We start from the raw sequence: 26,847 nt of genomic DNA on the forward strand, positions 1-26,847 counted from the left end.
AAACCGGTGAGGGTAGATTATTTCCAGTCTTCCTTATATTTTTCATACATACATGTATATAGTTTTATGGGCTAGGCTTAGGTAAGACTTCTGTAAGTGAAACTGAAAATTATTCAGTTACACACACTAGGGAAAAACCCGCAGGAGGTATATAATGTTACCGTCTACATTAGTTAACTTTCTGCCAAGAAAGACACAATGCTCTTATTTATCTATGGACTTGAGTGTTTCTATTCTTTCAGCCAGTACTTCTCCTGGTATAAGACAGACAGAAAGGCCTGTTTTAGCTTCTTGTTTCCCCAAATCAACATCAGCGAGTGGATCGAAGGATACACGAAGGCAAGTACCTGGCAAAACATGAACAGTTCCTTCTGCAGCCCGTTAAAACTCCAAATTGTAACAATTAGATTCAGAACATAACTGGCAAAGAACAAGAGAAAGGAGACCACCGTCTGCATGGCTCTTATGTGGACTTTGGTGCTGGGATCTTGGGATCCCTTGCCACAGAGCTGCATCCGCTTGAGATGTCTCCAGAGGGAAAAGATCAACAGCACAAAAGATGTCAGGGACATACCAAAGGGTATGAAGTTTGCTAGTGTGAATACAGTCATATTTGAGAGGTGTGCCATGTCCGTCCATTTGGTCCTCCAAGTGACATTCCCTTCATATTCCTTAGTCTGCACTTTCTCATATATGCTCACTGCTGCAACATGAGAAAACAATAAAAACAAAGACCCCAGCAGCATCACAAGCACAACGCTTTTAACTCTCCACTTGAGGCGAAGGAAAATAAGGCTGGAGAAGTTGGCTATTTTGAACAAGTAAAATATGCTGAGGCTAGTAGCCAGCCAGATGCTAAAATGATTGCTTACTGCCCAGGCAATTTGAAAAATAATTCTTACTTCTACGCTCTTGAAATCTGGACTGAACAAAGTTGCATACCAATTTATTATCATTACCCAGAGCAAACCAATTCTGGGGACAGCCAGAGCAGCGAGAATGTGATCAACTGAGGAGATCTTTTGTCTCTTGGTCCAGTCAATGAAGTTCACCAGTGCTATGAAGCCATTGGCAAAATTTCCTAGGAGAAATTCTATTATTACCACGATGGAAAAAATGCTCGGTAGCGCGGTTACCATGTCTAGAAAGGAAAACAAACAAAAAAATCTAAGTCTAATGTCTGATGTCGCTGGTTGTGCACCTGATCCCTAAGTGTGCAGTAAAGTTCTCATTTCTTTTAAATTCTGTGACCAATGTCAAGCAGGAAAGCACCAGGGTAGGCCAGTAGATGAGCTCAGTGCTGTCTTGATGAAAACCATTGTTATTCCTCAAACAGCTCAAATTAACTTCTATTCATTGACTTTATATCCTTGCTGTGGGCTAGAATACTCATCACACATGCTGAAATTGAAAGCTGAATTCTCATTTGCTAGCATGCAAATAAAACCGTATTGTCTTTCAGTGTTTTGTGATTTTTTCCTTGTTTGACCTCTACGTAATTTGTATTATCAACTTTATTTGTTGTACAGAAAATTGAAAAATCCAAAACACATCTGTAGAGTGTCTTAATTGTTAGGTAGAGCTTGGCCGGAAGTAAGATTACCATCATTATGGATTTTTTTTTTTAAGATTTATTTTTGAGACAGACAGCGCAAGTGGGGAAGGGGCAGAGAGAGGGGGGACCGAAGATCCAAAGCAGGCTCTGCTCTGACAGCAGTGAGCTCATTGCAGAGCTCGAACTCAACACCCTTGTGTCACGACCAGAGCTAAAGTCAGACACTCAACCCACTGAGCCACTCAGATGTCCTGGATTTTTTTTTTTTTAATGTCGCAATTATGCAGAAAGAATTTAAGCTTTTCCAATCAAAAACATTCAGGGTATGGGGCGGGGCAGGGAGAGGTCATGTGCCAATACTCCCCAAAGGCTGGTTCTTGATGACTAACATTTATGCACACTTTTATTGTTTACAAGTGCATAAACACACACGCGTGTGCACAAACACACATGCATCATAAATACAGGAATTATTGTCCTATGATTTTCTTTTGTTTTTAAGTGAGCTCTATGCCCAGCGTGGGACTCAAACTCACAACTCCCATATCAAGAGCGGCATGATCTACCAAGTGAGCCAGTTAGGAACCCCGTGCATGTCTTATAATTTTCAAAATGAAAAAAAAAAAAATGAATCTCAGGGAGACCATCCAGCTTTTTTTTTTTAAGCAATTTTTAAATTTTTTTTTAATATGTATTTATTTTTAAGAGAGAGAGACAGAGTGTGAGTGGGGGAAGAGCAGAGAGAGAAAGGGAGACACAGAATCCAAAGCAGGCTCTGGGCTCCAAGCTGTCAGCACCGAGCCTGATGCGTGGCTTGAACTCATGGACCACGAGATCCTGACCTGAGCCGAAGTCGGACACTTAACTGACTGAGCCACCCAGGAGCCCCAAAACCATCTAGCTTTAAATCCATCTTTTCTCTCATTGAGGTTTTTCAGCCCATTTTAGTAGCTACTAAACATATCTCTCATGCTTAAGCCTTTAATAAAGTTTCTCTTTTGAGCCTACTTAATATTTAAATACTATTTAATTAAAACATTCAGAAACTTTATAAACGTCCCTTGAAAACTTCAAAAGAACATGGTCTTCCACTGTAGAGTCTGCATTTCTCTATCCATACATATTGTTTCATTTTACGTTTAATTCATTTTGGGCTACTTAATATTTTAAGATTAATAGATATAAAAATTAGCCTCTACCCATGGATTTTTTTCGCTTTCAGTTTTGTACTATAATTATTTCTAGCAGAGGATCTTAGAGCCGGACTGCCAGGAAAGAAAAACCTAGATTCTTTGCATTATATGTTTCTAATCTATTTTAATATTACTCTCTGCCTCGGTAAAACCATCAACCAAAATGCAGATGATCGTATCCTCTTCGGCTGGTTTTTGTGAGGAGTTAGTACATTATTGGTGTAGAGTGCTTTCAGTTCTAACCTTTCTGGTACAGAATAGGTGTGGAGGACTGTGGTTCATTTGATCCTGTGTGATTAGATGCTTCAGTTTGCCGACAAGAACTTCCATTGATGAGCACAATGTAGCAGGTTGAAAAAGGCCAGATTTCCTGCTGTAACACCTGGGATTAGGGCAAACAATTGTCAAAATTATGTTTCAAACACATCACAGAGCTGTGCAAGGAAGGAGAACCAGCCGAACTAAAATCCATCAAGAGGAGAATCTTTTCAGGTGAAGAGACGATCTATGTATTCAAATGCAAGCCCTATCAACTCCTAGAAGATTTCTTGCAGGAAGTGAAAAACTATTCCTAAAATGTATACAGAAATGCAAAGCACCCAGAATAACCAAAAGAATTTGTTTTTTTAAAAAAAGAACAAATTTGGAAAATTACAGTTCCTGATTTCAACGCTTGCTAGAAAGCTGCATTAATCAAGATAGTGTGGTACTCACAAAATTATATATATGTGTGTATATATATATATATATATATCAGTGAAACACAACTGAAGTTCAGAAATCAGCACTAATATTTATGGTTAACTGATTTCAAAATTCAATGGGAGAAATTACATCTCATTTGTCTAACAAATGATGCTGGGTAAATTGGATATCCACATGAATAAAACTGAGTTTAGACCCTTATTTCATACCATATGCAAAAATTAACTTAAAATTGCTGAAAGACTTCAATGTGAGAACTAAGCCTATGAAAGTTTTAGAATAAAATATAGGGGAAAACTTTTGAAAGCTGAGCAGACCTTTTAGATGCAATACCAAAAGTATGATGCATAAAACTTAAATATTAACATATTGGACTACATCAAAATTAAAAATATTTGCTCTATAAAATACAAGTCTGGGGGCGCCTGGGTGGCGCAGTCGGTTAAGCGTCCGACTTCAGCCAGGTCACGATCTCGCGGTCCAGGAGTTCGAGCCCCGCGTCAGGCTCTGGGCTGATGGCTCAGAGCCTGGAGCCTGTTTCCGATTCTGTGTCTCCCTCTCTCTCTGCCCCTCCCCCGTTCATGCTCTGTCTCTCTCTGTCCCAAAAATAAATAAACGTTGAAAAAAAAATTAAAAAAAAAAACAAAACAAAACAAAAAAAAAACAAAATAAAATACAAGTCTGAGTTCATGATTGTAGAGCTACCGTAATTAAGTCAATGTGGTACTGTTGTTTGCTTATACAAGCAGATTAGTGGATTAGAAAATAGTATCTCGTGATAGACCCACACATGCATGGTCGGTTCATTTTGACAAGGGAACCAAAACCATTTCATGAGAAATAAAATTCTCTTTAACAAATGATGCTGGAAAACTGAATAACAGTATAAAAAAATGAACTTCGATTTTTACCTCTCACCATATAAAAAATTAATGTGAGGTGATCTTAGATTTAAATATAAAAGATAGGGGCGCCTGGCTGGCTCGGCCTGTTGAGCATCCGACTTCTGCTCAGGTCATGATCTCATGGTTCATGAGTTCAAGCCCTGCGTGGGGCTCCATGCTGACAGCTCAGTGCCTGGAGCTTGCTTCAGATTCTGTGTCTCCCTCTCTTTCTGCCCTTCCCCCACTCGCTCTCTGTCTGTCTCTCTCTCTCTCAAAAATAAACATTAAAAAACTTTTTTAGGGGCGCCTAGGTGGCTCAGTTGGTTGAGCATCTGGCTTCGGCTCAGGTCATGATCTCGCAGTTTGTGAGTTCAAGCCCTGCATCGGGCCCTGTGCTGACAGCGCAGGGCCTGGACCCTGCTTTGGATTCTCTGTCTCCCTCTCTCTGCCCCTTTCCTGCTCATGCTCTGTCCCTCTCTGTCTCTGAAAAAATGAATAAACGTTAAAAACAATTTTTTTTTTATTTTTTAAAATTCTTTTTAAATCTTAAAAAAAATGAAAGATAATGATTCTAGAAGAAAATTGGATTCTATTTCTGTGGCTTTGGAATTTCTTAGCTAGAACATATACATGCGCAATCACATGAACACACACACGCGAAAAGCTAAACAAAAAAGAATAAAAGTGATGAATGAAAAGGCACTATCAAGAAAATCAAAATGTTGGCCATAGAACGGGAGAAATATATATAATATAGATGTAACCAAGGACTGTTTATTAAATATATGTGTATACACTAAACATTGTTGCAACTCAATACTAAGAAAACAAACATCTCAATTTAAGGAAAATAAGCAAAAGACTTCAAAAGACCCTTAACAAAAGAAGATGTGATAAACCACTAAAAACGTGTTCAACAACATTGCACATAAGGGAAATGCAAAATGAAGCTACTTCAAACCCTCTGGAATGTGACAGTTCAAGAAACTGACCACGCTAGATTGTGGCAATGATGTGAAGCAACTAGAACTCTCATATTTTTCTGCTGAAAAATAATACAGCCACTTTGGAAAACTGATTGACAGTTTCTAACAAAGCCTCACATACGTATTGCCAACTATTCAGCTATTCCGCTAGTGTGTTTATTTACCTAAAATAAATAAAAACGTATGTTCACAAAACGACTTTCACGAGAATATTAATACCAGCTTTACTCAACAGGGTCCATTACTGGAAACAGTTTAAATATCCATCAACAGGGAGATGAATGAACAAATCGTGGCATATTCATAGAATAAAATACCATTCAGCAATAAAAGAAATAAACTACTTGTATACACAACGATATGTATCTCAAAAAACTATGATTGAAAAAAAGAGGTGGACAAAAAAGAGTGCATATAGTATGATTTCTAAAACAAGCAAAAAACTAAGGCAAAAACCACAAAAGTAGTTGTCTGGAATCTGATCCAAAAAAGGACACAAAATAAATTTGGGGGGGTGGTAAAATTGTTCCATATTTTATCATGGTCATTGTTTCAACGTGGTATATAATAGTTAAAGGTCATCAAATTACATACGTAAAATGAGCATATTATGCTATATGTAATTATACCTCACTAAGGTTAATGTTAAAAATTAAAAAAAAAAAATAGGGGTGCCTGGGTGGGTCAGTCATTTAAGCCTGTGATTCTTGATTTGGGCTCAGGTCATGATCTCATGGTTTGTGAGTTCAAGCACACCCCCCACCCCAACTCCCACCCTTGGGCTCTTTAATTCTCTCTCCCTCTGTCTCTGCTCCCCCACCCAATCATGCCCACTCTTTTTCTCTCTTAAAACAAATAAAGTAAGCATGTGATAGATGATAGATAGATAGATAGATAGATAGATAGATAGATAATAGATAAAAATAAGGGCAAAATAGATATCTTCAGAGAAACAAACCTCACCAGTGGAAACTCTAAAGAGTACTTTTCAACTCCACCATGAAACTTGCGGGACCTCTCGGCCTGTCCTAGCAGGGATTACCTGCACCCCCAGTTCCCGAGGGGGCTCTTGCACCCCAATCGTGGAGGTGCAGTGCTCACCGCGGGCCCCCGCCTGTGTTTGCAGCACCAGTAGTAGACTGATCTTTGAAAATACATATTTGGGAGATAGTCACGTTCTATTAAATACTTGGTGCTGGTGCTGCCGTGAAAAAATCTGGTTACGCTGTGGGTTGGCCTGCTGCCTCTGCAGGACAGCACCGCCTGGGCCCTGGGATGAGGAATCGCCTGAGCAGACACACCATGAGTCAAGCAACTCGGGGATGCAACCTACCATTCTGTCCCACTGGGAGGAAGCATTGAGGCCCGGGAGCTGATTGCTCAAGTCGGACGCTTAACCAACTGAGCCACCCAGGTTCCCCGAGCTGATTGCTTTTTAAAAAATGAAAAGATGGGGCTCCTGGGTGGCTCAGTCGGTTGAGCGTCCAACTTCGGCTCAGGTCATGATCTCACGGTTTGTGAGTTCGAGCCCCGCATTGGGCTCTGTGCTGACAGCTCGGAGCCTGGAGCCTGCTTTGGATTCTGTGCCTCCCTCTCTCTCTGCCCCAACCCACTCGCTTTCTGTCTCTGTCTCTCTCAAAAATAAATAAACATTTTTAAAAAAATGAAAAGAAAGTTTTATTCCTGGGAGGGAGGAATGCATGAACCTTTGGGAGGTTAAGTCTTCAAAGAAGCTCAACCATGCCAATGTAGTTAAATGGAAAGAAGTTATCAGGGAAAATGATCATCTTTATTTTATCTTCAAGGACATGAAGGAGTAGCTTTATCAGCTCATTAAAGAAAGAAATAAGTGGTTTCCTGAATCAGCTATAAGGAATATCATGTATCAGATATTACAAGGACTTGTGTTTCTTCACAAACATGGCTTCTTCCAGCGGGACTTAAAGCCTGAGAACTTTGTCTGCACCAGCCCAGAACTTGTGAAAATACAGACTTCAGGTTGGCGGGAGAAATCCGATCAAGACCTCCATACACAGACTATATATCTACCAGAAGGTACAGGGCTCCAGAAGTGCTCCTGAGGTCTACCAGTTGTGCTCCTCCATTGACATCTGGGCCGTGGGCTGCATCATGGCAGAAGTGTGCACCTTCAAGCCACTCTTCGCTGGGGCCAGTGAAATCGACACAATTTTCAAAACTTGCCAACTGTTGGGGACCCGGAAAAAGACCAACGGGCCCGAAGGCTACCAACTTTCAAGTGCGATGGACTTCCACTGGCCCCAGAAGGTACCCAGTAACTTAAAGACCTTGATTCCAAATGCTAGCAGCAAAGCCGTTCAACTCCTGAGAGACAAGCTGCAGGGGGATCCCAAGAAACAGCCAACAGCTAAGTCAGGCCCTTCAACAGCCTTACTTGCGGACCAGGCATTCACTGGGCTACATTGCATAGAGCCTTCAGGATTTGGGAAAACCACAGAAGGATGTCCTGGAAAAGGTAGGCCCACCTTCTCACACGAAGCCTGTCCATGCTACCCATATCCCACCCAAGCCAAGTGCACAGATATCTTCAAGGCAGCATCAAGCCCTCCAGCCTTCTCGGCATTTCATGTACCACCCACAAAGCAGAGGCTCCCAGGCCAGATCACTCGAACCACCTTCTGGTGGACAAGCCAAGCCCGTTGCTCTTCCTGTCCCTCCATACCAAGAATCCCCAGTCGAAAATACGAGCTGGCCTGGAACACAAAAATGGTGAGATCAAGCCAAAGAGTAGGAGAAGGTGGGTCTTGCCTCCTGGTCAACAAAGGAATCTGATGACTGGGTTGACTCGGTTGGATGACTTAGATTACAGTCTATCGTTCACCAGGATTGCCCTGAAAAACAGGAAGAGACAGAGTGAAGAGAGACCCTCTGCAGAACTGAGAGTGGTTTGGACCTGAAGCCCTCTGCGCCCCGGTACTGGAAGTGGCGCCCCCTACCCAGACCTCCTGTCAGAGATGAGACACAGCAGCCCTGAGATCCAACGCCAAGCAGCACTACTTGAAGCCGTCTGGATCCACGCCTGGGATAAATTGAAGAAGCGGCATACTTCCAAATCCAGGCAAGGGTTTTATTTCATCGAAGACGCGGTCTACTTCTGATTTGTACGGACAATCTTCAGGAACAGTTGTCCGTTATCAGCAAAATACATTCAGTTGGTTCTGGTTCTACTACTTCTAGTGGACTAACGAAACTATATGCCCTCCTTTCTGAAAAAAAAAGAAGTTGGTTCCGCTACGCAGAGGGTACACTTGGCACCTATTCCAGACCCTTCCCCTGGCTATTCTTCCCTGAAGGCTGAGCGGCCTCATCATGACCTTGTTTCCACACGCAGCCTAGAAGCACATCTGGATCGATGCCACAGCCTCCGGCTGCCCAGCCAGTGCACGGCCCACCGGACTAGGCTTCTAAGTATGCGTCTCAGCGATGACTTTCACAAAGCTTCTGGGAGGGGGGGAAAGCGAGACACTGTCCATCTGCCAACTGGTGTTCGGCCAGCAAGACACTTGCCGATGGTGTGAAAGCAAACACCTGATAGTTATTCTTCTGAACCAAGACATTTCAATATCCTTTAAAAAAAATTTTTTTTTTTGATAGTGATCTGAGTGCAATATCCTTTTTTGGTACCAAATTATTTTATTCTAGAACTCGATCCCGTTATTTTTTTTAATGTGTTTTTTGTTTGTTTGTTTGTTTGTTTTTGAGAGAGAGGGAGACACAGAATCTGAACCAGGCTCCAGGTTCCAGCTCAGATCCCGAGGTGGGCTGGGGGGTGGGGGGCCGCGGGGGGTGGGGGGGGCTTAATCTCAGGAGCTATGAGATCCTGACCTGAGCCAAAGTTGGACACTTAACAGACTGAGCCACCCAGGTGCCCCCCCCCCCATTATTTTCTTAAACAGCAGCATTTTGTGTATATGCATTCTGTTTTGTATTTTATACAGTCAACTTGGTAATGAACTTTTTAAAAAATTAATTGGTGTGTTGCATCAGGTGTGCAACTTAAGGCTACATGAAAAAGGGTTATTTGCTCAGTGCGTGCAGATATTTGTGACATGGTTAAATTTTAAATGTGGCAGTGCTTCTGGCTCTCTTGGACTCACGTCAGCCCTAGAGAAAGGATCCTCTGTTTTTCTCCATTTCATGTTCCTGGTTTGATTTTTTGCTACTACTGTGCCGTTCTAAAAATACTATTACGCCGCTCATTTCATTTTGTCATTGTCTCCCAAACGAAAGAACTCTCCGTAAATATTTTTGGAAATGTTAAAAAAAAATAAATAAATACATAAAGGGTGCTTCTCAAGCGGAAGGAATCTGACTCCAGACAAAAAGTCAGAGATAGGGAATCAAGCCTTACCATCTGCTGGTTTTTTCCATCCATGAGTTAAATAAGTCATTCCACCTTTATAGTTGTAGGTGCCTCGTGCTTTCAACTTTTTAAAAGTTAAATTTTTACTCATCACGGCCAGTGGGTGCCCAAGTGGACTCACGGGCTACAGCCAGTGAGCTATACCGTGTGACCCAAGGAAAGTCTGCTTTGGGCTCTTCAAGCCCAGGCATGTCTTGTCCAGGCCCTAATTCCTGAGTGGCAATAGAATTGGAATTCCAACAACTCTATATTTCTCTTTTCTTCCTGAATCTTTGTTCTTATTTACGATTCTGAATGTTGGCCGAATTTGGTTCTGGTTCCAATTTGTGCTCTGCCAATATGTTACTCCTTATTTGTGGCAGCCATGGTGTGCAGATCCCACCATGGCCCCCATGATTTCTCTTCCCTGTTCGCATCCTGCATAATCCCCTCCTTTTGAGTGTGGCTTTAAGTGTGTGACTTATTTCTAGCTTGCAGAATACGACAAGCATAAAGAGATGTTGTGGATACTTAAGATTCCCAGATCAACTGATTTTGAGTTGATTGAAAAGGACACTATCCCTTATGGGCCTGGTGTCATCAGATTAAGCTTCAAAAGACTATCTGGGCCTCCCTTGAGTGAGACACTCTTGCTGGCCTCCAAGAAGTAAGCAGCCGTGTGATGAAGTGCTTACGGAAAGGGCCACAAGAAAAATGTATTCTGCTAACAACATGAATGGACTTGGAAGTGGATTCTTCTCCAGTCAAGCCTGAGATGAGGACACAGTATCGTCAAAATGTTGATTTCAACTTGGTGAGATCTTGAAGCGGAGAACACAGCTACGCTTTGCCCAGACTCCTGACCCCAAAACACTGTGACATAATAAATGTGTGTACATGTGGTATTTTAAATCCAAGCCACTAAGTTTCCGGTCATCTGTTGCACAGAACTCACAAGTAAATACAGTGACAGTGATTCAGAATTTGGTGTGTTGGTCTATTTGATACAGAAGATCTTTCTTCTCTCGGGTGAGACAGGTTCCACAGTTTGGTTTGCTAGGTTTTTTTTTTTTTTAATCTATCTGTTTTGTCTGTTTATGCAAGAATGTATCTTGCATAAAGGAGAGGAGAATGTCTGTATTAGTGAATTTGAAATCTGTGCTAGTGAGCTTGTGTCTTCTATATCTATTCTGTCCTGGGGCTGATGTTGTACCAAGAAACAAGCCCTCTGTCTCTGTTTGCAATTGACACAAGCCTCTGCTTGTTCGTATGGGTATGAAATGTTTACCTACCTCTAGGAATGTTAATAAAATAGATTATAAAGTCTCTTATATGAAGTGGCAGGGGAAGATAGAGATGCCATTTGGAGCCTTAGAAAGGCCACCTATAGGAGGAAATAGTGTAAGCCCTGAGAAACAATTCTGGGCCTGCCACTGGGCATTAGTACAGACTGAATGCTTAACCATGAGCAACCAAGTTACCATGTGACCTGAGCTTCCCATCATGAATGGGTGTTATCTAACCCACTGGGCCATAAATTTGGCCATGGACAGTGACACTCATCATATTATGGAAGTGATATATATGTGATACAGGGCCTAAGCAGGTCCCAAAGGCACAAGTAAGTTACAGGAAAAAGTGGCCAATGCCCATGGTCCCCACTCTGCTTCACTCCCTCTGTCTCCCAGCTTCCACCTCTGGCCTCGTAAGGAGTTCTCTCTGATCAGGTGCCCGAGGAAGAAAGGACTTGGGCTTGGTTTACCAATGATTCTATCTGATGTGCAGGTACCACCCAAAAGTGGACACCTGTGACACTACAACCCTTTTCTTGGATATCCCTAAAGGACTGCAGTGAAAGAAATCCTCCCAGTGAGAAGATTCCAAGCAATGTATCTGACTATGTATACCTTTGCTTGGAAGGAGAAATGGACAGATATTCAATTATATACTCATTCACCGGCTATGCCCAATGGTTTGGTTCGGTGGTCAAGGGCTTGGAATGAACATGATTAGAAAATGATAGTAATCAAAATAGAATGATATTGGCATGAAAACAGACACATAGATCAACAGAACAGAATAGTGAGCACAGAAAGGAACCCATGTATCTATGGAGAATTAATTGGGGACAATGGCACCAAGAATATACAATGTGGCAAGGAAAGTCTCTTCAACAAATGGCGTGGGAAAAACGGGATATTTCCACGCAAAAGAATAAAATTAGACTCCAATCTAACACCATACATAAAAACTAACCCAAAATGGCTTAAATATTGAACATAACTCTGAAACCATAAAAGTCCTAGAGGGAAAAAAAAAACTATTGAGAATAAGCTCCTTGACAGTCGTCTTAGCAAAATGATTTTTTGGATTTGAGACCAAACAAAGGCAACAGAGACAAAAAGAAACAAGTGAGACTATCTAAAACTAAAACTCTTCTGCACAGCAGAGGAGTCCATCAACAAATGAAAAGACAACCTATGAAATGAGAGAAGTCACAGATCTGATGAGAAGTTAATATCAAAAATATCCAAGGCACTCATACAAATCAATAATCTGGTTTTTAAATGCGAAAAGCTCTTGAATAAACCTTTTTTTTTTCCCAAAGAAGACATACAAATGGCCAACAGGTCCATTTTAACAGGTTGAAAGGTGCTCAACATTACTAATCAATAGGGAAATTCATATCAAAACCACAATGAGATATCACCTCACACCTGTTAGAAGTGTTATCAAAATCACAAGAGGGGTGCCCGAGTGGCTCAGTTGTTAAGCATCTAACTCACTTTTGGCTCAGGTTATGATCTCACAGTTTATAAGTTCAAGCCTCACATCAGCACGGAGCCTCCTTGGGATTCTCTCTCTCCCCTTCTCTCTCTGCTCCTTCCATGTGTGTGAGCACATGAGTGCTCTCTCTCTCTCAAAATAAATAAACTTTAAAAAGTGACAATAGATAAGTTCTGGAAAGAATATAGAGAAAAAGGAATGCTTATATACCTCGTAGAAATGTAAACTGGTACAGCCACTATGGAAAACAGGCCACTGTAAAACAGAATGGAGTTTCCTCAAGAAATTAAAAATAGGGGCACCTGGGTGGCTCAGTTGGTTAAGCGACCGACTTCGGCTCAGATCATGATCTCACAGTTGGTGAGTTCGAGCCCCGTGTCGGGCTCTGTGCTGACAGCTCAGAGCCTGGAGCCTACTTCAGATTCTGTGTCTCCCCCTCTCTCTGCCCCTCCCCTGTGCACGCTCTGTGTCTCTCTGTCTCTCAATAATAAATAAAACGTTAAAAAAAATTTTTTTTAAGAAATTAAAAATGGAACTATCATAATATTCAGCATTCTCATTTCTGGGTATATATCCAAAGGAAACAAAATCCTTATATTCACTGCAACATTATTCACAATAGCCAAGGTATGGAAATAACCTAAGCATCTGTTAACACATCAGTGAATAAAGAAAATGTGGTAAGTGTATATATAATGGAATATTATTCTGCCTTTAAAAAGAAAGAAATCCTACCAATTGTCATAACATAGATGGACCTTGAGGGCATTATGCTAAGTGAAATAAGCCAGACAAAAGTAAATGATATATGCTATCACTTCTACGAGGAATCTAAAAAGAAAAGGCAAATCATTTGAAACAGAAAGCAGAAAAGTGGTTGGCAGGGCCTGCGGGTGGGGGAAATGAGGACAGGTTGCTAAAATGGTGCAAACTTTCAGTTATGAGATGAACAAGTTCTGAGGATATAAAATATAACATGTATCAACTGTAGAATTGATAATACCGTATTGTGTAATTGATTTCGCTAATAAGGTAGATCCTAAACTTTTTCATCAAAGGTAACCATTTGAAATGATGAATCTATTCATTTACTTGATTGTGGGAATTCTTTTGTGTATAAAAAGATCATGTTGTATACCTTAAACATATTACTATTTTATTTGTCAACTTGATCTCAATAAAGCTGGAAACAAATTTAAATCAATCAATAAATTTTTTAAAAAGTAAAGGGTCATGAAAATATTTTCCACACATGACTTCAAAATTTCTAGGAGCCATAATTGCACTATGTTTTCTATTATTCCTCTATCTGAATGGGGCTGTTTGCTGTGCTTATCCTGTCATTTCAGCTCTCTGTGTTACATCTTTACCAGGTAAATAATTTGTCTCTTAAACTCTTTGATTACCAAATTAAGAAGAGACATAGCCAAACAGGATGTAGATTATAAGATCCTAGAATTCAAGAATAATGCTCTAACTGCATTGAACTGCATTGGACTTTGGAGGATGGTCAGTTAGGAATGAGCCTCTTTTGTACATGGGAGGAGCCTGAATAATTTACCCAAGGTAAACCAGGGTGGCTTACCTCATTTTCCAGAAATTATTTAACCCTCACTGTAGCTATACCCTTTGGATAGTAATTTTGCAGTATCTTCTACTATCAGTGAGGGAACCACCTTGCCCGTTGGCTTGGAGCTTGATCATGGAAAATTGCTTTGATGAATTGAGAATTAATAGATTGAGACAGTAAAGATTTGAAATGGCTCCTACACTGGGTCCAGCCCAGTCTTGCTCTTGTTCAAGCACCACAAGAACATGAACAGGCTGGCGCACCGGTTCCGGGAGGAGACACTTCATGGAATCAAATTTTCCCAGCAATATCCAACCGAAACTGACAACCAAACAAACAGTACCTGGTCCCCAGATATATACAGAGTTCATTTAAAAATCATTGAAATGGCTGTTTCTTTCAATATAATTTACTCTTTTCCTCTGGCTCTTTATGAGGTTTTCTCTTGATCTTTGGATTCTTGTGGTGTTTGTAAGGTAGATTGTTTTTGTTGTCTTGTCCGGGGTTCAGTGATTTCTTAATCAATGGATTGAAACATGTTACTCATTTTGGGGAAACTCAGCAATATTGTTTTCCACCCGTTTTCTCTCTTATATATTCCAGAACTCCAGACAGTGTTAGACTTTCTGACAGTAACCTTCCTGTGTCTTACCCACCCACTAGCCTGGATTTTCCATTTATTTGGCCCTTTATGCTCCATACTGGATATTATCTTCCCTTTCACTAATTCTCTATTCCACTGTGCTTAATTGGTTGTTAAATATGTGTATTGAATTTTTTGTCTTGATTATTCATTTTGTCAGTCTTACGGTTTTAGTGATAAGAATTTCTTGCTCTGCTTCTAAAAGTATCTTCTATGGGGAAACTGAATAAAATACTCATAATACTACGATCTTAAAGAAAGTTTTCCTTTTCGGTAGTGTTGAGAGAAAAATGGTAACAATTCCTTCTTATCCCAAACCTTGGTCACAAAATAGATAAAATCGTGGTCTAGTCATTCTGCAAGTTGAAAGGAACTGGTAATGACTATCATGTGAGTAGCTTTCCTTGGATGGCAGCTTATCTACTTCTGGGTCATCACCAGAGGCTGTCCTTATGAGGAAAGTCAAGAAGCAGAACTTGGATCTCCAAATGCCACTCAAATAAGCAAAATATAATACATAGTCACAAGGACACCATCCTCTTACAAGGCTTCATTTTTCAGTAGTCCTTTTACTTCTAATGTTAGAAATAGGTCTCTGTGCATTTACGCTGTGGTTTTCAAAGCAACTGTAAATAATTTGCTCAAGTAATACACCTAAACTAAAGAACACTCAATTTATGAAGGTATTCAGCTGAACTTCAACTTTGCCATTTACTAAGTTACCTGCAGGATCTTTAGGAAATTACTTAGACGTCATCCAACTTACGTATGTAAACATGTCAAATACAAGTCATTAAATGAGATATATAACGATGGTGGTGGTGGTGGCTAAATGGGAGAACTCTGATAGGTCCTTCTTCATCCAGTTTTCCAAGTGACAGAGTTCAGTGTGATGGGATAGTCTCCCATGGTCTTATTCTCCATGGTCTTATGATACTTCTTGTATCGTTCTCAGAATCGAGACTTGTTTGAAAAAACATTTTACCTACTACTTAATCAAGAATAACTAAAAACTAAACATATTTATGGTGATTTGCTTGCTAGTTTTTCCTTTACTTCTTTCTAAAAATTATGGGAAAATGCCCTATGAAAAAATTATGGAAAAACAAACATGGTACTTTCCTATGGACACGTATATAGCCTCTATATAATAATACAACATACAATCTTTCCTTCATATTTTAATAGCATCATTAGCAAGCAAAATTCTACCACCTGCTTGTTTGCATGCTACTGTGATTAAATCTAGGTTCTTTTATTACAGCAGTCAAAGTAGCACTACATACATACAAACATAGCCAAACACTACACTGAATATGTATTATGCTTTACAAATTTACCTTTTCAGGACTGTCTTTTTTTGCTCTAAAAAACAGCTACAAAACATCATAGATCCAATTTGTTCATTTTCCCTGTTGTAGAGTATCCTCTTGTATCAGTATGCCATAATTTATTTACCCATTTTGTCATAATGGACATTTGTATGACCTCTCAATTTCAGCTATTAAGAAAAATAGTAATATGCATATTTTTGCATATATATATATATATATATATATATATATATATACCCTGGTGCACAAGTACCAAAGATTATGGGGCTTTGAATCGAAGTGTGATTATTATGTCTTAGGAAATGCATCTTCACTTTGATTACGTAATTCCTCCCTACCGCACAAAGTGGTTGTTTCCAGTTTATAATCTTATGAATACTGTGTGAAATATCCCATTGCTTCGGACCCTTTCCAAAATTAGTGACATCAGACTAATGTTTATACCTTTATATTTATATAAACTATAATTACGCTTACATTAACATTTTATATTTTATAATCCTTTTTCTATTCTAATTTTTAATTTATCTGAAGTCCAAAAAATTTTGTTATTCTTTTCCCTTCCTATGACTGCGATTACATATATCCCTTCATATTGCATTGCCTATGATATACATTTGTTAACATTCCATTATATAGTTTTATAACATTTCTTCCTTGTGTCTCAAAGCATCTTTTGTTACCAGCACGTGTTACTGTGCAGAGATATTTCCTTTAATCAAACATTCTATCAGATCACTTTGAGAAAATAGGATTAGGTAACAGCATGGTGTAAGGGAAACTTCAGTGCTTTTTCACATCTGAAGGGACCTGATCAAAGAAATGTTGAAATTCAGAATGAACCTACTAGGTCTTTCTGTGAAGGTATTTTCTCTTAGAATACAGAAACTGCTTTTAATCTTATCTATAAAGCTAAATGTATTCGTTTTCTCAGAGAGAATTTAAGATGCCACAGTAGTCTCAGGTATCTGTCTCAGCTTACTGTTTCCCTGAATCAGAATGAGCGGCCTGAGGGAAAGATAGTTGAAATCACCACGACAAACATCTTGGCCTGATTGATATCTGTGCACCTTAAGAAAGATCCAACTTGCTGTTCGAGTGGGAATAAGTAAATGATGAAGAGGAGGAAGAAGATTGTCACCATTTTCATGCCCCTTTGACAGACCTCTGCTGGAGTCCCTCAAGCCCATCAGGTTGAGCTGCAAATTCTCGGTGTCTCACCAAGAACGGAAATAAAAGGAACAAGGGGGTCAGGGACAGGAGAAAGGGATAACTTAGGTCAAGTTAGGAAGCAGACGCCATTTAAGACAGAAAGTTTTCCTTATGTCTTAATGCCAAGTTCATGTACTTTAAGGGTATTCATCCACAACCCACCACAACTCACCACGACTCATCCTGCATTAAGAGGTTACCAGACTACAAGAACAAAGGCTCCAGGAAAAGCACGAGACCCATTCTGTTCTCTCTCCACTTCAGCCAGATGAAAAAGAAGTGGGACGAACTTGGCTAACTTAAGGAAGCAGGAAATGCTTAGGCAGGTGGCAAACCAGGTAGCTAAGTGATCAGTGCCCAAAGAATAGTAATCACTTTAGCTAGTTTACCAGTGACATATGGATGTGGAGACAGCCCCCTCATAAATGAATCAAACAGTGACCCACTGTTGAGTGATTCTGGTAGCTGGTAAGGATAGCCAAGCTAGAAAGGATGAAATCAGCTGGTAAGACTTTCCCATTTGTGACCCACTCAGTGCCGTTTGCCCATCCAATGAACCCATCTCCCTGCATTCCTGAGAGGACTTCTGCTGCCCCTATCAGAAAGGAAATCTGATTCCAACTGACATTTCCGTGAAAATATTTCTGATGTGGTGCCTCACTGTCAGCTTCTAGTTAGACAGTTGCAGGTTGCCATCCATTTATGGCTATTTTCATTATTATTCCAGAAAGGACAGCCAAAATTCTGCTATGTGATATAGTTTCAGAGATCTTCGCAAAGTTCACTCTATTGATACCATATCCCGGTGCTAAACCAAACAGTTCTAGGAAGAGATACAAAGCTTCCTAAATAACCCTCTTATTATTTATAGTCAGCTACTATCTAATTCCCAGAGTAAATGCTAATCAATGTCCACTTTTCGTTGGTACTGGCTGAAAATGCCCATTTGTGTTAATGACTACATGCAAGGCATGAAGTCAGGTTGCAAATAGAAGAGAGATTATTTGCCACTAATTTCTACTTTCATCTTCCCTGAGCCATTCATCTGAATGCAAATATTTTAGATTTTGAATAGAAATTGCTAGAAAAAAATTTTATATAACTCAGTCATTATTCATCACTCATTGAATAAGATCCTTCTACCAATCAAGTATGTTTGCTGATTCAATATCATTTAGAGGAATAATTTAATAAAATTATTTATAGTTCAAAGAGCACACCCAAGTTCTAGAGCAAATAACGATAAATAATTAGTGCATAATATTGTAAGAGCTAAATCGGAAGTTACAAGCAACGTGCACTGGGAATATACACGAGGAAGCTGCAAATGCTACAGTGCATGATCATTTATGGTGTTATGAGGATAGAAACATTTAGCTGAACTTGAACTCTTTAGGGTGTATGAAGAAATAGAAAAAAAGAACGGATATTCGAGACTGATCTAAGAGCATGTATAAATTATCCAAGCGACATAAGCAAGCTACACCATGCTTCTAGAGGAGGAACCTGTTTGTTTACGATAACTTATTGGCTATTTGGGTTGAAATGGTACTAAGTGCCCTGCAACATGTCTTAAACTCCATTTCACCTGCCTTCTGGGCTATAGAGAGGCTATATTTCCCAGCCTCCCTTATAGACGGTTACGGCAATGTGACCGAAAACTGAACAATGTCGTAGGAGTGAAAATCATTTACACAGGAGTGCATCGTTTACAGGCCCGTCCCAACAAAATCTCCCCGTGAACAATTCTCCATACACCCCTTTCATCCTGGCCGTCAGGAATGGGGATGACTCCAAGGCGATCCCAACCACATGTTAAAGATGGAATCCTTTTGATCAGTCTGATTCCCTGGATAACTGTAGAGAGAGAGCTCCTCAAACACATCAGTACTGTGAAAAGAGCAATTTAAATCTGCATTATGTATGAGTCACTTTTATGTTTGGAGCCTATTTGTGGCAGCATTTTGTCTTCCCAGTGTAATACAGAAATTGGAACTGAAAGTGTGCAGTTTCATTTAGACGATCTGAATAGTGAAGAAACAGAACCAAGAAATCCGTGCATCCTGCAGATTTTTGGGGTGGATTTTGTTTTCATTGGTTTTCCAGCCATAGTATAGCTTTATTCACCCATTTCTTTGGTCATTCGCATATCATTTGGAGCAACTATTCTATGGACCAGCTTTATATCCTGAGGAGTCAGCAGGAAACATCATAGACATGATCTACACATTACATTGTTCATATTTTACTGGGGCAGACAGATTATTAAAAACAAATGAATAAATCAGATACAGAAGTAATTTATTGGAGTTTTGATAATGTTAAAATTTCATAATGCAAGAATTATTACAGACATGTAAATTCAGTTCCTGAACAAGGTTACACATTTCTTTCTTATAACAGAATTTGTTATTAATAACATCTCCACACATTATTTCATCAATTTCCACAAGATTCTAATAAAACAAATATTGAAGATATTCCTGATATTTATTACACACATATAATAAATACTATTTTAGTATTTGCAGAAGGATAATTATGTATCATAATTTTTAAACATTTATTTAGTTTTGAGAAAGAGAGAGAGAGCAAGGGAGGGGCAGAGAGAGAGGGAGAGCCAGAATCCCAAGCAGGCTCCACACTGTCAGCGCAGGGCCTGATGCAGGGCTCGAATAACGAAACGATGAGATCATGACCTGAACCGAAACCGAGAGTCAGATGCTTAACTAACTGAGCCACCCAGGTGCCCCCATATTATTTTTTTTACTATTCTTATAATGAACATATTTTTAAGACAAGGAACAGCTGAGTCTTGTTATTTGAAACTTAAGAGAAACTTTTAGGTGGCAAGATGGAAAAAATAATTGGCAGTTCAGAGATTCAAAGACGAAAACTGAACAATTTGAGATCAGACCTCAACTTCCAAAAAGGTCTTCTTAATTCACAAACCGTAAGAAATGACTTTCCTAGTGGCATATGGGAACATAGAAGCGTTGAAAGCAAGTCACGATAATTTTTTTCTTTCTCATCCCTACTGCAGAACTTGATTTTTTCTCTGAGATGTTACCTACTTGTATTAATCTAATATTCTTTAGCTTTGTTTCTTATACACATATGTGAAATTTATTCTAAATATAAGTGTCACTCTTGAATTTTATTGTGTGCATCTTTTTCTAATAAAGCTCTGATGGCTCTCTATTAACCATGACAAATTTATGATGGAATAATACCTACCCCAAACACTCATCCTCAATCTGTGATTTACAATCCAATATCATTACCATCCAAAAGACCGAAGATCCAAACAATAGAATCTAAACACACCGTGGTACATATGCATGGATCTAATTACAATGGAAAAGAGCAATTATTTCCTGAGATTAAGTTGTCATTCTTAAAAATGCATAAATATAGATTATAAACTCTTAAACCAGAAAATAATAACATAGAATATGTATATGACATACACATTGCTTCATAATCCTGAGGAATTTCTTACAATATTTTGTATAATTAGATTGCTTACCTGAAAAAATCAGCTAATGAAATGATAATCATATCATTTTTCTTATATTTTTCACAAACACATCTGCATATACTTTTGTGATATGCTTAAATAAAAGGCTTTCTAAGGTAAACCTTTGGAAATTACTCCATGATATACTCATTAGAAAAAGAGGTAAGAAGTATACTTTTTCTTAATGTTTATTTATTTTGAGAGAGATAGAGACAGAGCATGAGCAAGGGAGGGCCAGAGAGAGGGAGACACAGAATCCGAAGCAGGGTCCAGGCTCTGAGACATCAGCACAGAGCCCGATGCAGGGCTCAAACCTATGAACCGCAAGATCATGACCGGAGCCAAAGTCAGACGCCTAACCGGCTGAGCCACCCAGGCGCCCCAAAAGAGGTAAGAAGTATAAAATGTTATGGACTCCATCAACTGGTTTTCCTAGAAGACACACGATGCTCCTCTTTGTTTCTTTCAGTCAGCACTTCAGCTGCCACAGAAATGACAGAAAGGCCTGCCTTAGCTTCTTGTTTCCCCGAATCAGCATCAACAAGTGGATTGAAGGATATAGGATTCCAATAACCTGGCAAAGGAGGAAGCCGAACTCGTTCTGCAGCCAATTAGAACTCCAAATTGTGATCGTCAGAGTAAAGAAGTAACCGGCAAAGAACAAGAGAAAGGAGACCACCGTCTGCATGGCTCTTATGTGGACCTTGGTGCTGGGATCTCGGGATCCCTTATCAGAGAGCTGCATCCTCTTGAGATGTTTCCAGAGGGAAAAGATCAACAGCACAAAAGACGTCAGGGACATACCAAAGGGTATGAAGTTTGCTAGTGTGAATATAGTCATATTTGAAAGCTGTAAAATGTCCCTCAATTTGGTCTTCCTGGTGCCGTTTCCTTCATATACCTCAGTCTGCACTTTCTCATGTACGCTCACCACCACAACATGACAAACCAAAAAGAACAAGGACCAGCATCACAAGAACTATGCTTTTAACTCTCCACTTGAGGCGAAGGAAAATAAGGCTGGAGAAGTTGGCTATTTTGAACAAATAAAACATGCTGAGGCTAGTAGCCAGCCAGATGCTAAAATGATTGCTTACTGCTCAGGCAATTTGAAAAATAATTCTTACTTCTACGCTCTTGAAATCTGGACTGAACAAAGTTGCATACCAATTTATTATCATTACCCAGAGCAAACCAATTCTGGAGACAGCCAGAGCAGCGAGAATGTGATCAACTGAGGAGATCTTTTGTCTCTTGGTCCAGTCAATGAAGTTCACCAGTGCTATGAAGCCATTGGCAAAATTTCCTAGGAGAAATTCTATTATTACCACGATGGAAAAAATGCTCGGTAGCGCGGTTACCATGTCTAGAAAGGAAAACAAACAAAAAAATCTAAGTCTAATGTCTGATGTCGCTGGTTGTGCACCTGATCCCTAAGTGTGCAGTAAAGTTCTCGTTTCTTTTGAATTCTGTGACCAATGTCAAGCAGGAAAGCACCAGGGTAGGCCAGTAGATGAGCTCAGTGCTGTCCTGATGAAAACCCTTGTTATTCCCAAATGGCTAAAGTGACTCCCACTCATACACTGTGTGTCCTTGCCATGGTTGGATTATTTCATAACTGGTGTTGAGGTGAAAGCTGGGTTCACATTTGTTAACATGCAAATAAGGACATATTATTTGCAACTTTTTCCTTGTTTAACTTTTCCATAATTTGTGTTTACCAACTGTAGTTGTTAGATAGTAAAATTTAAAACTCCAGTATGTAGAACAAACAGTGAATGTCCACAAGCTATTTAATGGAGCTGGGTCATAGCTACGGTCTACAGTGCTATGGACTTATTATTACTTTTTTAATGCCAGATGTACATAGGAAAAATTCAAGCTTTTCCTATCAAAAGCATCCAGAAAAGACAGACAATTCTCTCCAGAAGCTGGTTGCTGATAATTAATACTTATATATCACTTTATTTATTTAGAAGCTCATAAACACACACACACACACACACACACACACACACACACACACACAAATACATATGCATCTCATGGACGGAATTACTGTTCTATAATTTCCAAAATGTAAAGTCAGTGTCCAGAGATCATCCTGGTTCAAATCCCCCTTGTAGGCTTTTTCAACCCCTTATTAATAGCTATCAAACATATCTTTCATGCTTAGGTCTTTGAGAAAGTCTCTCTTTTGAGTCTATTTAATATGTATTAATATTTAGTTAAAACATTCAAAGATTTTGTAAATAGTTTTGGGCATTTCAAAAGAACGCATGTTTTCCATTGCCAGTTCCAGACTTTTTTCATATGTGAATAGTCATTTTTATTTTGTTTCATTTGTCGTGACTTCTTTTTTAAGATTAACAGATGTTAAAATCAACCTCTACCCTGGATTTCATTCAGTTTCAGTTTTCATAGTAATTGTTTTTAATTTTTTTTAATGCTTATTTATTTGAGAGAGAGAGAGAGACAGACACAAAGTGTGAGCGAGGGAGGGACAGAGAGAGGGAAACACAGAATTGGAAGCAGGCTCCAGCCTCTGAGCTCTCAGCACAGAGCCCGACGTGGGGCTCAAACCCACGGACCACCTGATCATGACCTGAACTGAAGTCGGACGCTTAACCGACTGAGCCACCCAGGTGCCCCAATAGTAGTAATTGTTTCTAGCAGAAGATCTTGAGCTGGACTGCCAGGATGAGAAACCCAGATTGCCTGCTTCATGTATCTCTGAACTTGGACACTGCTTTAAAACCACTCTCTGCCTCTGTATGATCACCAGTAAGATGTGGACAATAATGAGACCCTCTCCCTGCAGTCTTTGTGAAGAGTTTATCTACTACCTGCGATCCTGCCTGTCTGGTACAGAAAGGGCAGGAAAGGTTGTTGCTTAGTCCTCTGATCCCGTGTTATTTGATACTTTAAAGCTAACCTGTGATAACTTCCATTTAGGAGTAGAATGTAGCCGATTGGAAAAGGCAAGATGTCCTCCTCTAACAAGCAGGATAAGGAGAATAAATTGCCAAAATTACGTTTTAAATTCATCCCAAATCTGTGCGAGAAGAGAAGACCACCCAAACTGAGATCTGGGATGCAGAGTCTTTTCAGGTGAAGAGATGATCTATATATTCAGTGAAATCCCTATCAAATCCTAGCAGGCTCTATTCCCAGAAAGTGAAAGACTATGTCTAAAATGTATATGGAAATGCAAAGTGCCCAGAATAGCTGAAAGGATTTTTTTTTTAATGTTTTATTTTTTTTTGAGAGAGAGAGAGACAGAGTATGAGCAGGGGAGGGGCAGAGAGAGAGGGAGACACAGAATCCGAAACAGGCTCCAGGCTCTGAGCTGTCAGCACAGAACCCGATGCAGGGCTCGAATTTATGATTCACGAGTTTATGATCTGAGCCAAAGTCGGATGCTTAACTGACTGAACCACCCAGGCGTCCCTGAGCCAAAAGGATTTTTTTAAAAAGAACAAATCTGGAGGATTTCAGTTCCTGGTATCGAAGCTTGCTACTAGCATGTATTAATCAAGATAGTGTAATATTCACATGCAGATAGACATATATATCAATGAAACACAACTGAGAGTCCGGACTAATATCGACATTCCTGGTCAATGTGTTACCAAACCCAAGTTCGGCTGCCGGTCGCTTGGAAGGCCATCACTCAGGAGGAGAGTTTTTGACGAGAAAGGAACATGCGCTTTAGTCAGAAGGCCGTCAACCTGGGGAGAAGGCAGACTCTTGTCCAAAAACCAACTCGGAGGTTTCCTGCCTGACCCAGGGGGGTTTTTTTTTTTAACAGGTTTAGGGTAGTTAACCAGCAAAAGGAGTGCAGTGGCCTGCAACATTTCTTGATTACATGCAGACTTGATGATGCCAGCTCCAAATGTTATCTCAGTGCTCAGGGGCTGTGCAAGGGGGTCCAGTTCCTGTTTGTTGATGTGCAGGAGTACTCTGTTCTTTCCTCAAAGGAGGGCAAGGTCTACAGATACACAAAGGGAGGTCAGTAAAATCATCAGCATGATCTAAAGAAAGAAAAGCATTTTGCTAAAACCTTGCTAAGCTAGTCAGAAAGCTGAGGCAGCTTTAAACAGACTTGCTGGCTGCTGTGGCCTGGGAAAGTTCGGGTCCTTCACTCCTCAAGGCCAGTGGTCTGCAAATCTCAAAAAAAGTAAATGAGTTCTTTTACAGATCAAGGGCCTTAAGTCAGTAAGTAAGAAGGGTGTTAACATGGAACAAGTTAACCCTTAAGACTGGCTGGCTGCGGGGCTGTTGCATTAATTTGCAATCAATGGGAGGAATTATCTTTCTTTAGTTTTCAACAAATGAAGTTGGGACAATTAGAGGCCCACACTGATAGAGATACATGTGGGCCCTGATCTTCGTATCATAACAAAATTAACTCAAAATTGATCGTAGAAGCTGAATGTAAGGGGAACCACTATAAACATTAGAAAAAAAAAAAACATAAAAGGTTGGCAAACTTGAATTAGGCAGACTTCTTAGACCCAACACCAAAAGCATAATTCATAAAATTAATAAACTAATAAATTGAATTGCATCAAAATTGAAAACTTTTGCTCCCCACAAGGTTCACACCCTGTGTAATTCTCTCCCCTTAAGAGTGGGCAGGAGCTGTGACTTACTTCTAGCTTGCAGAATAAGGCAAGCATGAAGAGGTGTTGCAGATACTTAAGCTCCCAAAGCAAATGATTTTGAGTTAATTAAAAGGGAGATGATCCATCATGGGCTTGATGCTATCAGGTAAAGCTTTAAAAGAGTGGCTGGACCTCCCCTGAGTGAGAGACTCTTGCTGGCTTTAAAGACGTAAGCATCCACGTGACAAAGTGCCTATGGAAAGGGCCACAAGGCAATGAACTCTGCCAATACCCTGAGTGCACTTGGAAGTGGATTCTCCTCCGGTCAAGCCCGTAGATGAGGTTGCAATACCATCAAAATGATTTCAAGCTGGTGAGATCCTGAAGCCAAGAACACAGCTAAGCCTCGCTCCAAAAACCTGTGACATAAGACATGTGGGGTTTTTTTGGTGTAAGCCACTAAATTGCTGGTCATCTGTTGCACAGCAATAACAAATGAATACAGTTGACAGTGACTCGGAATTTAGTGTTTTGGTCTATTTGATAGAGATCTCTCTTCTTTCAGGTGAGAAATGCTCCACAATTTGGTTTGCTAGTTTTTTGTTTATCCATCTGTTTGTGCAAGAATCTCTCTTCTTCTGGAAAGGAGAATGTCTGTATTAGTGAATTTTAGATCTGCACTGGTGAATTTTTGTGTTCTATATTTATTCTATCCTGGGTCTTGTTGTTATGAGTATGAAATTTTTGCCTACCTCTGGATAAATGCTCTTACAAAAGGAGCACGGTTCTGAGTACTTTCCAGAGCTTAAGTAACACTTATGGTTTTTTTTAAATTTTTTTTATGTTTATTTATTCAACAAAAACTAATTCAGGAGCATTTTATTTTACATTTATTTATTTATTTTGAGAGAAACAGCACACATGCACAACCAAGTGGGGGGAGGGGCAGAAAGAGGGGGCGAGAGAACCCCAAGCAGGCTCTGTGCTGTCAGTGCTGACCTCTTCACGGGGCTCAACCCCACAAACTGTGCGATCATGACCTGAGCCAAGATCAGGAGTCAGTCGCTTAACCCACTGAACCGCCCAGGTTCCCCCAGGAACATTTTTCTACAGGAAACCAGGTTTATATAATCCAAATGATTGTTTCATCAGATCAGACTGACTCAATACTTTTGATTTGAAGACAGGCATATGTTTTCACCTCACTTTGTCAGTGTGGGGTATGTTTTACTTTTTACAGAGATTTGGGATTGTCATTCTAAATTCCTATAATTCTTATACTGGTTTACTGACAACATAAGCTAAGATTATGTCCACATGTCAAAATACACACAAAAAAGTAAAAGGACATGTTCAAATAAATTGAGTAGAAATTATGAAATGTTTTGTGTATCAATGGTAATTGTTTTCTATAGTATATCAGCTTGAAAATCTTCTAAAATTCTTAGTTAAATTTTTTTTAATTTTTTT

General features: G+C 39.7%; 2 protein-coding genes and 1 pseudogene across 2 annotated transcripts; 1 reads left to right on the forward strand and 2 right to left on the reverse strand.

The window, feature by feature from the left end:
- Positions 1–230: 230 nt before the first annotated feature.
- LOC106965729 (taste receptor type 2 member 46-like) lies at positions 231–1,263 on the reverse strand. The gene has a single exon (XM_015061809.3). The coding sequence runs from the start codon at positions 1,137–1,139 to the stop codon at positions 231–233; it is 909 nt and encodes a 302-aa protein (XP_014917295.3). The 5' UTR covers positions 1,140–1,263.
- An 849-nt stretch (positions 1,264–2,112) lies between these two features.
- LOC106965702 (serine/threonine-protein kinase ICK-like) lies at positions 2,113–8,789 on the forward strand (annotated as a pseudogene).
- A 12,368-nt stretch (positions 8,790–21,157) lies between these two features.
- Positions 21,158–22,280, reverse strand: LOC106965730 (putative taste receptor type 2 member 33). Its single transcript, XM_027035551.2, is given in 2 exon segments — positions 21,158–21,732; positions 21,734–22,280. Coding segments are annotated over 2 exon segments (894 nt in total). The 5' UTR covers positions 22,135–22,280; the 3' UTR covers positions 21,158–21,239.
- Positions 22,281–26,847: the final 4,567 nt, after the last annotated feature.

This window comes from Acinonyx jubatus, chromosome B4, assembly GCF_027475565.1.
Source record: "Acinonyx jubatus isolate Ajub_Pintada_27869175 chromosome B4, VMU_Ajub_asm_v1.0, whole genome shotgun sequence".
Taxonomy (NCBI): domain Eukaryota; kingdom Metazoa; phylum Chordata; class Mammalia; order Carnivora; family Felidae; genus Acinonyx; species Acinonyx jubatus.

Excerpts from the sequence above, each read along its gene's own strand:
- LOC106965729 (XM_015061809.3), bottom strand. The coding sequence starts at position 1,139 with ATGGTAACCGCGCTACCGAGCATTTTTTCCATCGTGGTAATAATAGAA.